This window comes from Carcharhinus amblyrhynchos, chromosome 18 (genome assembly GCF_965287045.1).
Source record: "Carcharhinus amblyrhynchos chromosome 18, sCarAmb.v2.hapA, whole genome shotgun sequence".
Lineage (NCBI taxonomy): Eukaryota > Metazoa > Chordata > Chondrichthyes > Carcharhiniformes > Carcharhinidae > Carcharhinus > Carcharhinus amblyrhynchos.
Window position 1 is genome coordinate 5,122,875 of NC_137341.1, and position 12,964 is coordinate 5,135,838.

At 44.2% G+C, this 12,964-nt stretch overlaps 1 protein-coding gene across 8 annotated transcripts in view; it reads right to left on the minus strand.

Annotated features, from left to right (window-relative positions):
• The window catches only part of LOC145354800 (E3 ubiquitin-protein ligase MGRN1-like), a 160,136-nt gene extending 147,387 nt beyond the window's left edge, over window positions 1-12,749 (minus strand). For all 8 annotated transcript variants that reach the window (XR_013888904.1, XR_013888905.1, XM_080206290.1 and 5 more), the window contains exon 1: window positions 12,612-12,749. Coding sequence is in view for 6 of the 8 variants with exons in the window: in XM_080206290.1 (XP_080062416.1) it covers window positions 12,612-12,699 (88 nt within the window). In the remaining 2 variants the exon portion in view is untranslated. The remainder of the gene's footprint in view (window positions 1-12,611) is intronic.
• Window positions 12,750-12,964: the final 215 nt, after the last annotated feature.

The following is a 12,964-nucleotide window of genomic DNA, read 5'->3' on the forward strand; positions in this document are numbered from 1 at the left end:
CTTCTTGTCCTTATCCCAGTTCAACGCCGGCATCTCCACATCGTGCTCTAGAACATTCAGGGCACAATATTGGGGTAAAGGCTCATGTATTTAGACAGAAAATGCTGGAAAATCTCAGCAGGTCTGACAGCATCTGTGGAGAGAGAATAGAGCCAACTTTAAGTCACTGAACTGAACAGGCTGCAAGATGAAGGCATGTAAAATTACCGCTCCAACGCACACCTCCCTCATCAGCTCAATGCGTTCTATGCCCATTTTAAGCAAGAGGTCAGCGAAAGCATGCCCTCCACCCTATATCTGAGGTCACCATTGCAAATGTCTGAACAGCCTTCTCGAAGGTCAACCCACAGAAAGCAACTGGACTGGATGGAGTACCCGGACGAGCACTCAGATCCTGCGCAGATCAGCAGGCAGGATTATTCGCAAACATTTTCAACCGATCTTTACAACAATCTGAGGTCCCTATCTGCTTCAAGACGACGACAATCATCCCGGTACCAAAGAAAAGCCCATCGGCGTGCCTTAATGACTACTGGCCGACGGCTCTGACATCCATCATTACGAAGTGCTTCGAAAGGCTAGTCATGGCACCAATCGATTCCAGCCTCCCAGACTGCCTGGATTCACTATAGTTTGCCTAATGCAACAACAGGTCCACAGCAGGCACCACCTCCCTGGCCCTGCACTCAACCCTGGATTACCCAATTAACAAAAAGGTACCCATGTCAGACTCCTATTTATTGAGCACAGCTCAGCCTTCGAAACTCATCTCCAAACTCTGTTGTCTGGGCTTCGGCTCCTCCTTCGGTGACTGGATCTTGAACTTCCAAACCCACAGGCCACAAATAGTAAGGAGAGGCAACAACACCTCCTCCATGATCATCCTCAACACTGGTGCCCCACATGGCTGTGTCCTCAGTCCCCCACTATACTCTTTATACACCTATAACTGCGTTGCCAAATTCCGCTCCAACTCAATTTTCAAATTTGCTGACGACACCATCGTGCTGGGTCAGACCATAAACAACGACGAGACAAAGTGCAGGAATGAGAGAGAGAATCCGGTGAAATGACGTGAAGACGATAATCTCTCCCACAATGTCAACAAAATGAAGGAGATTGTCATCGACTTCAGGAAGCATAGCGGAGAACATGCCCCTGTCTACATTAATGGGGACAAGGTAGAAATGGTGGAGAGCTTCAAGTTTTTAGGTGTCCAGATCACCAACCACCTATCTTGGTCCCTCCACGCTAACACTATAGTTAAGAAAGCCCATCAACACCTCTACTTCCTCAGAAGACAAAGGAAATTTGTTACGTCAGCTACGGTTCTCACCAGCTTTTACAGATGCACCGTAGAAAGGTCATATCACAGCTTGATATGGCTCCTGCTCTGCCCAAGGCCACAAGGAACGTGAATGTAGCCCAATCCATTACGCAAACACACCTCCCATCCAGTGACTTCCCGCTACCTCAGCGAAGCAACCTGCATAATTAAGGATCCCACGCACCCTGGATAAACTCTCTTCCACCTTCTCCCATTGGGTAAAAGACACAAGTCTGAGGTCACGAACCAACCGACTCAAGAACAGCTTCCTCGCCGCTGCTGTTACACTTTTAAATGGACTTACCTTGCATTAAGTTGATCTTTCTCAACATCCCAGCTATGACTGTTAACACCACATTCTGCACTCTCTCCTTTCCTTCTCTATAAACAGTATGCTTTGTCTATGTCGTGCGCAAGAAACAATACTTTTCACTATTTAGTAACACGTGATAATAAATCAAATCAAAATCAAATCTATTCTCTCTCCATAGGTGTTGTCACACTTTCTGACTTTCTCCAGCATTTTCTGTCAGAGATGCTGTCTGGTGTACTCCTTTTCTGACTGTTATTTTCTTTAAATACTGCGAATGCCAGAAAGCTGAAACAAAAATAGTACATGCTGGAAAGAGAAAATACTCAGCAGGTCTAGCAGCATCTGTGGGGAGGGAAACAATTAACATTTCAGGAACTTTTATTCTTGGTTTAGAAACACAAAACAATAAGCATTCAAAACATTTTGCCAGGTTGAACAGCTTTCTATTTCAATATGATCACGTCCTTTATACTACTTCACCCAAAATACAACTAAAACCGAGAGTTTCTGTTCTTAAATTTTAGCAGTTTACAATAATCATGCAAGATATTTTTTGACAAGCAGGAAAAAAGGGGACAATAACGAGTTAAAGTATGAACTGCAAGCCACTACTTTAATCAATTATTCCAAACTAAACAATGGAGTATTTGTTCTGCTCAGATGCGATCAGGGAAAGCCAATATTTTCAGCTCTGGTACGGCAAAGCCTCACAATTCTGCTTACGATTATAAAATATCTGATCTTCCGAGTAAAATTCTGCTAACGCCGGAAATCTGGAATAAAAAACAGAAGCGCTAGAAATACCCAGGTCTGGCGACAACTGCACAGAGAGAAACAGTAAAAAGTAAAATAAAATTTATTTATTAGTCACCACTGAGGCTTACATTACTGGTTACATTAGTAAGGGAGATGGAGTACAATGTTAGCAAGTGTGAGGTTATCCACTTTGGCAGAAATAATAGTAGGAGGGATTACTATTTAAAGGGCAAAAAGCTGCAGCATGCTACGGTGCAGAGGGACCTGGGGGTCCCTGTGCACGAGTCGCTAAAACTCAGTCTGCAGGTGATCAGGAAGGCGAATGGGATGCTGTCCTTTATAGCGAGGGGGTTAGAATATAAAAGCAGGGAGGTCTTGCTGCAACTGTACAGGGCACTGGTGAGGCCGCAGCCAGAGCACTGTGTGCAGTTTTGGTCGCCGCACTCGCGCAAGGATATTTTGGCCTTGGAGGGAGCGCAGAGGAGGTTCACTAGGCTGATACCGGAAATGAGGGGGTTGGACTATGAAGAAAGACTAAATAGACTGGGTCTGTACTCGTCGGAGTTTCGAAGGATGAGGGCGGATCTTACGGAGACGTATAAGATAATGAAGGGGATGGATAGGATAGAGGTAGAGAGATTCTTCCCACTTAGAAAGGATAGCAGGGCTAGAGGGCACAGCCTCAAGATAAGGGGGGAGCAGTTTAGAACGGAGTTGAGGAGGAACTTCTTCACTCAAAGGGTGGGGAATCTCTGGAATTCTCTGCTAGTTAAAGTGGTGGAGGCGACCTCGCTAAATATATTTAAGTCACGGGTAGATAGGTTTTTGACAGACAAGGGAATGAAGGGTTATGGGGAGAAAGTGGCAAAGTGGAACTGATCCACTTCAGATCAGCCATGATCTTATTGAATGGCGGGGCAGGCTCGAAGGGCTAGATGGCCTACTCCTGCTCCTATTTCTTATGTTCTTATGTTCCATTAACACTGCAACGAAGCCACCATGAAATTCCCCAAGTCGCCACAGTCCAGCGCCTGCTCGAGTCAATGCATCTAAGCGGCGCGTCTTTCGGAATGTGGGAGGAAACTGGAGCACCTGGAGGAAACCCAGGCAAACACGAGGAGAACATGCAAACTCCATACCGACAGTCACCCAAGTCGCGAATCGAACCCGGATCCTGGCGCTGTGAGGCAGTAGCGCTAACCACTGTGCTACCGTGCAGTCGTGAGTTAACATTTTAAATCGAATATGACTCTCCTTCAGAAGAGCTGTTTTTTCCTTCACAAATGCTGCCAGGCCCAATTAATATTTCCAGTGCTTTCTGCTTTTATATCTTATTTAAGAAATATATAATGCTAACTCCCACTCCCTTGGTTGGCTGGGATAAATTCTTTCCTTGTACTGTAGAGGAGCTAAAACTTCAGTGTTCTGCAATCAGTAACAACTGGCTATGCATTCTAACCTCAGCATTAACCCTCCCTTGGTGGGAAGGGAGAATTTAATGTTGCATGAATCACCACTCAGACCCAAATCTTAGATCGATTGATACCTGTAAACTGACTGCTGTCACTCAGGTATTTCCTGTAATTTGGCGAGAATTTACAGCAGAAATAAAGGTGAGGCCGACAACAAACATTCAGCGTTATTAATGCACAAATTGGAGAGCAACTTCAGGCAAGTAGACAAAATCTGGAAGCTGTCGTCTAAAATACACCGCTGCCAAGTCAGCAGTGTGAAAACACAATGGTGCCATTTGGCTTGCCATTCAAGTATCATGTTAATACATTCCTCCTAACTCCATTAATCTTCTGAGTGCCAAACTAATGAATGCCTTTTGAAAATCCAAGTATCCTACATCCACTGGTTCCCCTTTATCAACCCTCCTAGTTACATCCTCCAAAAACGTTAATAAATTTGTCAAATGTGCTGCAAGATGTGAAGTTTAATATTCACTTCACATAGACTAATATAGACGAAGCTTGCCACAAGAATTTCAGGTTTCTCCATCTCAGTCTAAGTGCCCTTTTTAATGGCATTACTCTTAACTACTGTCAAAGAAGCTCTTTGGCATTGAAAATTAATTTTTACAACTGTGAAGACTCATTCAGATTTTGTTGGAGATTTTTACAATGTAAATTTATTTCCTTTTCCTTCAGTCAGTTTATCTTTCTTTTCCTCTCATTTTACTTTCTGCACTTGGTTGAACACTGCATTCATTATTTGAACTTGTGCGGTTCATCAGCAATCCTTCAATCCAACAATTACAAGTCTCAGATGCCTCTTGAAAGCAGCATACAGTTTGCACTCAAATTTGCAGAAACTTTTACATGAAAACGGTCATGGAAATTCAATGGGTACGGTCAATTCTAATGAATGGCCTATTTTCCCAGCTCGGGAAAATGTCCCAAAGCAGTCCATGTCCAAATGCAGCAAACATTCAGGCCTGGGTTAAATAGCAACTAACATTTTTGCCACATGAGTGCTAGGCAATGACTGTCCCTAACAAAACAACACGTAACCATCAGCCCTTTACATTCAGTGGCCATTCCTAATGCCGAATCCCCCAATACCAACATCCTGGGAGCTCCCCCAATATCAATATCCAGAAACTCAACTGGACTAATACACACACATACACACTGTAAGCTAGAAGAACAAATCAGTGGCTGAAAATTCTGTAGAGAATAGTTGATGACTCATCAAGCCTCACAAATCATCGACAAGACACAAGTCAGAAGCATGATAGAAAATTCTCTGTTTGCCTGGATGAGTGCAACTCCAACAGTCAAGTCTGAAACCATCCAAAACAAAGCAACCCTTTGGCATCCCATCCACCACTGTTACATAATGGCAGCAATGTATGCCATCTCCAAGATGTACTGCGGCAACTCACCAAGGCTCCTTCAACAGCACAGTCCAAGCCAGCAACCTCTACCATCTAAGGCAGATGGGAACATCACCGTCATCACAACCTGGAACATCCCCACCAAGACACAGCATCTGGATTTGCAACTATATTATCGATCCTTCAATTACTGGATCCAAATCTGAAAACTCCCTTCCTAACAGCACTGTGGGTGTACCTATATCACATGGACTGAGGTCTTCATCAGCATCTCAAGAGCAATTAAGTAGTTCATCTGCACCATTCAATATTTCTTGAAGTTGACATCAGCAGAGGGAAAATAAAAATCAGCATAAAACCAAAATAGAACAGATAGGGGAAATCTGAAATCAAAAGAGAAAATGCTGCCTGAGCAGCAAGTATCTGTAAAGAGAAAAACCAAGTTAACGTTTCAGTTTGATGATCTTTCATCAGAACTTCCAACGAAAAGGTCAACAACCCCAAACGGTAACACTGGAAAACACCAGAAGTTTGATCTAGCATGCCAATTTTAAGAAATCAAATTTAAATACCCATTTCCTGATTAAGTGTAAAACTACAGAAACATGTTTCCAGGAAATTCAACTTGCTTTAGTTCTGTTGACATAACAATCACTGCACTGCAAGTAATTTACTGTATGGATATTCCACAGCAAGTGATTTACTTTTGAATTCCCCAAAGTCTTTCCACTACCAACATAATCAAGTGGTGTGAAGAAATGCTTTCCACTTGCCTAGCTAGATACAGTTCCAGCACCACGCAAGAAGCTCAACACCATCCAGGACAAAGTAGTCCAATTTATTGGCTCTTGGTCCATCAGCTTAAACATCAACCACCTACAATAGTAAATGCAATGGGAGTTATTTGTGAGATACACAGCAGCAAATTGCCACGGTTCTTTGTCGTTCATCCATCGTCATCGACGAGGACCTCGACACCGTTAGAAATTTTGAGGCTGGTTGCGGTGTGTCCGAAGATGACCGATCAGGCCAATTCGGGCACGGAACGTCCTGGCGCATATCGGGCAGACTTGTGCAGACACTGTAGTTGTTGCGCTGGTGGCTCTGGACTTGCGCAGCTCGCGCTTAAGTTGTGCTTCAGCGATACACCTTGCTTCGTGAGCTTGGCAGCCTTTGTGGATGAGACAGTGCCAGGTAGGGCGGTTTTGTGCCAGCGTTTCCCAGGTGGTCGTGTCAATGTCAAGCGACTTCAGGGAGGCCTCGAGTGTGGCTTTGAAACGTTTCTTCTGCCCTCCACGCGAGCGTCTTCCAGCAGAGAGTTCGCCAAAAAGGAGCTGCTCGGGTACGTGCTCGTCTGACAGACGGATGACACGACCGGCCCATTGGGTCTGCGCTCTCATCAGCAGTGTGTGGACTGATGGTAGACTTGCCCTAGAGAGAACTTCAGTGTCTGGTACTTTGTTTTGCCAACGGATGCGTAATATTCTGCAAAGACAAGTCACGTGGAAATGATTGAGCTGTCTCGCATGCCTTCGATACACAGTCCACGTTTCACAGGCATACAGGAGGCTGGCGAGTACCACGGCGCTGCAGACCTTCAGTTTTGTCGCTGGGCTGATTCCTCAACGTTCCCACGTAGTGGAGCTCAGTCTACCGAAAGCAGAACTTTCTATTCTGCAGTTCACTTCACCGTCACTGCTTGGGAGAGGGTGCTGCCAAGATAAGTGAACTGGTCCACTGCCTGCAGTTTCTGCCCTTTGATTGTGATTATGGGTTCTGAGTACAGAGCATGAGGAGCAGGCTGGTGCATGACTTTGGTCTTTTTAATGTTGACGGCAAGTCCCAAGCTGTCACAAGCCATGGAAAATTTGTCAGAAGCCGTGGAAAATTCAGTACGGACGTGGTTCTGTAGAGCACGCCCGAAAACGACAAAACCCATCACCTCAAAACACAAAGGCGTCGGGTGCACAGGGATACCATCACGTCCAAGTTTCCCTCCTTGTCACACACCAGTCTGACTTGGCCATACATCATCATTGCTTCATTGGCACTGGGTCCTATTCTTGGAATTCCCTACAGGATCTTCACCACATGGATCACCACCATCTTCTCCAAATTACTCAAGAACAATAAAGCAGCCTTGTCAAAGCCAACTATGTCCCAAGGAATTGTAAACTAAATTGTATACTGCACTGTGGGACACTTCTGGGATAAATGTTGAGGGGCTGCAGAATTCCAAGTTGCGCTTCGCAAAAATAAAGGAAGGTTAAAGAACAAAAAGCCAACCATTAAATACAAATTGAAGAGGAGTGATGGAAATTACAGCCCGAGGAGAAGACAGATAAAAATAAATATTTTATTGTTTACTTTTAAGACAGTCGGCTTTTAAAATATATATAACACATTTCATCAATTTTACAGTACATCAGCAGCTCCCGTGTGCTGTTGCTTACATTGAGCTGCATGACAGGCTGTTTTTGTGGCCTCAAACCACATTAAAAAAATACATGAATGCATTACATATACATGTCCACCTGCCTCCCGGGGAGTGGGGGAGCGTGCCATCACATGGCTCGTGCACAAAAGATAGGCTGCGGAAAATAAAGCCACAGGCAAGCACTTCTCTTTTTAAGATGGAATCCTCCGTGACAGAACAAAGGTGAAGCACCAAGAAATGCAAAAATAAACATCCAATAAGTCGAAAGCAAGAACGCTACAGACACCAAGGAGCAATTACGCACGGACAGACTCAGCAGTACAAAGCCGAATAAAAGCAATCAATTTCTATGGTGAAGAAAGGAAAAATGAGATGAGAAAATACTGCCGGAAAATTATAACAATATAAAATGTTTAAGATCCTACAGATAACGCAGCTTGGTTGTACAGACATAGATTGTAGAATTAAAAATTTTTGCATATCAAGGCAGAGATTTTCTTTCTAAAATGGCTACAAAATAGAACTAAAACAGCCATAAAGCAATTCTATAATACTGCTCCTGGCCTTGGGGATAGGGTCATACAGCAAGACACAAAACTGCTGGATAGATGGCAAACATAGAGGTGACAACACTATGGCTGTTTGTCAATTTTGACATCATTAAGTTAGGAACGTTATTTTCAGTATTACGCTCTTGCTCGACTGATAAAAGCAGATGGCAGTTCCAGTGGTGTCTTTCCTCACCGGAGGTAGGTACTTAACAAATGTCATTTTAATACCTGCTTACGACTTGGACATTGTGATAACTGAGCCAGCGTGGCAGGGAATTTACCAGATGAAGAAAGTAAACCAATCAGGTTCAAGCGTGTGTGCGGTATGGATAAAAGAAATTCAAGTGCATAACATCTTATCCAAAATTATTCTTATTCTTCAGAACAGAGCAGCATACGAAGGCAGATTTCACCCATTGCTTTTTCAATTAGCAGATCACAGCGTGGGTTCTTTACATAGTAAAGAGCCCTACGCAATTTATTCGACGCAAACTCCTGATCAGGAAGCCTGGCCTGATGCAATGGGAGCTCACCACCCGACTCCCAAATGTGACTATACTGCTGGCTGTATTCAGAGGACTGAAATTTTACCTTCATTTGCAGTGACTTATCAAAAGCTCGGGAAATTAGTCAACAAAATATCCTACTTAAATAAATATCAAGCACAACTAACAATGCCAAACGCAACTTTGTACTAGTAAAACAATTTAAAATGTACAGTTCCGATACAACTCGTACATGCTTTCAACGGCTGTGGTATCTTGGAATCATAGAATCCCTACAGTGCAGAAGGAGACCACTTAGCACCGACCACAGTCATACCCAGGCTCTATCCCCATAACCCTACGTGTTTACCCTGCTGGACCCCCTGACACTAAGTCGTGGCCAATCATCCTAGCCCACACATCTTTGGAGGGTGGGAGGAAACCGGAGCACTCGGAGGAAACCCATGCAGTCATGGGGAGAACATGCAGACTCCATACAGACAATCACCCAAGGCTGAAATTGAACCCAGGTCCCTGAAGCTGTGAGGCAGCAGTGTTAACCATGTCACTCTGTGCCCATCTCTCTCTCTCTCTCACTGCCGAGTACTCTGGTTTGCTCCAGCGATCTAGCAGGGTAAACGTGTGGGGTTGTGGGGATAGAGCCTGAATGTGACTGCGGTCAGTGCAGACTTGATGGGCTGAATGGCCTCCTTCTGCACTGGAGGGATTCTACGATTCCAAGATACCACAGCCATTGAAAGCACGTACAACTTGGATCAGAACTGTACATTTTAAATTCTTTTGTTAGTACGAACAATTACGTTTAATTTCCATTTTTCTGATTTATTTTCTGAAGGTATTGATTTCCAGTCCTGTATCGTTACAAGGGCGCCAAACTATCACTGGAAACACACCTTTTCAGTCAAAGACACTGGAGAGTGATTAAGAGATGAAACCCTAACTGATTGCTTTTAGGAATGAGACAATCAAAACTCAAAAGATCAGCTCTGGTTCTGCCATCTCAATGTTTCAATCACCATCCATTGAAATCAGCTAACTGGGCAGAGCCCAGGGTGAAACCTGAATTTTATCTGGTCTGTACATCATAAAAGCATTTTTATAATTAAATTGATTACAAATTTAAAATTGTCCATAAACTTAATGACTAGTTGATCACATTGAGTCTGCAGTACCACTGTTTCGGAGTATACACGCACACACACTCCCTTTCCTTTATCGTGTACGTGATGACACACGTAAAAAATACAAAATATTTCCCTCATCTACTCAGTAGTACAACTTGAACATAAATATGCCATCACTGAGGACAGAAAAACATCTCCAGTTCCTTCAGAAAAACAGACACTGAGCCAGAGAAGAGCTGACAAAGTTTGGTTGAAGAGATGGATTTTAAGGAAAATAAAGCGGCAGAGGAGTTTAGAGAGACAAGCAATAATGATGACAGGTGACAGAAAGGCACGGCTGCAAATGTTGAGTGGGGAGGTCGGGGTAAAGAGGTAGAGATGAACAGATACCCAGGAAATTAGAGTCAGGTTGGAGCATTGGTTGGGGCGGAGAAGGTTACCAGAGAAAGGAAGGAGGAAGATTATATTCGATATACTGTGGTAGCATCAAGCCGTGACAGACGTGCCAGACTTAGTACAGGTTTGTATCCCAATATGAAAGTTACGGATGAGCTTAAGTTTGCGGAGGATGTTCCAGTAATCGAGTCCAGGAGATGATTCTCACGATGGAGGGCTTGCGAGCAGAAGGTCAGGAGAAATGGCCATAAGTTATCAGTTCTTACTGAGAAATTGTATCAACTCTTGCAGCAACACCTAAAACACATTTACAAGATCTGAGATAGCAGCCAACGAATATTATTTTCCAGATACAAGGTACAAAATGTTGAGGCATCAACTTGAAAGTTAACTGTATTTTCTGCATACATACAAGTGCCACAATAACCCATTCAATCAACTGGCCATCATTTTCTGAAGGGGATATCTGAGAAACGGAGGTTTCAAGAGCATTTTAAAAATTGCTGCCAGGAATACAAAAGAAAATCTAGTGAGGATTTTGCACCATGTTACACTGGTTTAAAGGCAATTACTTCAACAATCTTAATATAAATTATTGACCCCTCAAAAGATCAGCAAAACTCCCCACACAAAATTATAAGACTGTACAGTCCAACTTAGCCACTGTTCAGAGCAGTCATATTAAAAATTGCTTTTCAAATGAAAAATAGGATTTGGTCAGTAACAGAATATTAAGAAGGAAAATCAGTAGATACTGGATCAATATAATTACTGAAATAACCAAATCCGATATCAATCTCAACTGAGCCAATACTCACTGTGCAAAATAAACAGTGAATAATTCATGAGAACATAAAAAATGTGAAGTGAAAGCCAAATAGCCTGTCCAGCTTGCTCCACCATTCAATACAAACACGAGTGATCTCCCACCTCGACTCCACTCTCATGCCTGTCCCCTTCATCAGCTTCAAATATTCAACATACACAACCCTCTGGGTTAGACAACTTTAAAGGTACACAACTATCTGAGTGAAGAAATTTCCCTCATCTCATCCCTAAATGATTGAGTCCTCATCCCGAGACTGTGCCCCTGTACTGTTGATTCCCCAGCCAGGGGAAAATGACCTCTTAGTGCCTGCAGTGTTCTGATGAAAGGTCATAGAACTGAAATGTTGACTTTATTTCTCTCTCTCTCTCTCTCCGAAGATGCTGACAGATCTGCTAGATTGTTTCAGATATCCAATATCTACAGTATCTTTATTATTGCTTTCTCTCAGCATCTCCCTATTAAACCTCTTCAGAACCTTGTACATTTCAATTCACCTCTCATTCTTCTAAATACTAGAGGAGTATTGGCCCAGTTAACTCAGCTTGTCGTAACAAAGCACAACACACCGGTCCCAGGAAACAATTGTGTGACCCTTCGCTGTACTGCCTTCAATGCAAGTGCACGCAGCCTTAAATGGGGAGGCATAAAACGGCACACGGTATTTCAAACTAAAGGCTAAATATTGCAGATCACAGAATCCCGACAGTGCTGAAGGACATTCGGTCCAGCGAACGATCACCAACAAAAATTCCACTCAGAGCCTAAGCCTGTAACCCCTTGTATTTACCCTGCTAATCCTGCTGACAGTAAAGGGCAATTCAGCATGACCAATCCGCCTAACCTGCACATCTTTGGACTGTAGTAGGAAACTAGAGCACCTGGAGGAAACCCACGCAGAACAGGGGGAACGTGCAAACTCCACAGAGGCAGTCAATTAAGACCTTAATTGAACCCGAGTCCCTGGAGGTGCAAGGCAGCAAGTGCTAACCACTGTGCCGCCGTGCCAGCCACAGAAATCTATTTTTCTTTCAGAAATGCTCATCTCTGGCATCATGCGTTGACTTCTTCTAGGGCGCTGTTTCACCAAAGCCCTCGACAATTGCAGCAAGACATTTTTTGCCCTGGTACTCCAACTGCCTTACCAGAAAGGCTGACAGTTGCTTTCCTAATTGCTTGCTGTACCTAGATGTTAAATTTGTTCTTGTACATGTACAACCAGGTCCCTCTACATCAACTTACAAAGTCCACTCCAATTTCTGCTTTTCGACTGGGACTGTCAAATTGAATAGCCTCGTATTTCCCCCCACATTATACTCCATCTGCCACTTGGTTGCCATCCTTCTCAATTCTAGATGCTCAAACAGGCAAGTTCTTAGAGATAAATACGAACTGACATGTTTGGGAGAGACATATTTGCGACCTCTTTGGAAATTCTCGAACAGGTTCACACATACATAGGTGTAATAGATCACTGACTGGGGCGGGGGATAGATGATTCCCAGCCAGATTCTCTGTCTCTCTCTCTCTTACCGGATTTCGGTGGGTATCTGTAGGCCGAGTTGGCCTGGATGTCGATGTCCTCGACTCCCGCGATTCTCCGGCTGAGCACCGAGCCCATGGTGAGCCTCTGAGTGGAGCCCGGGTGCAAGGTTTGGCGGGGGGGGGTGGTGGGGGGAGGGGAGGGTGGTGAGCTGGAGGCAGTCAGCAGGGCCCAGGCCCGGGGTGAGGCTTCTCCCTCCCACAGACACAGGCACAGGCCCCGGCCCCGCCGCTGCTGCTGCTGCTGCTGGTGCTGCTGGTGCGAGCCTCACAAAGCCCAACACAGCAAGGCAGAGACTATCCCGAGGCGGCCGCTCCTTGCTCAAACCACACAAAGGAGGGGG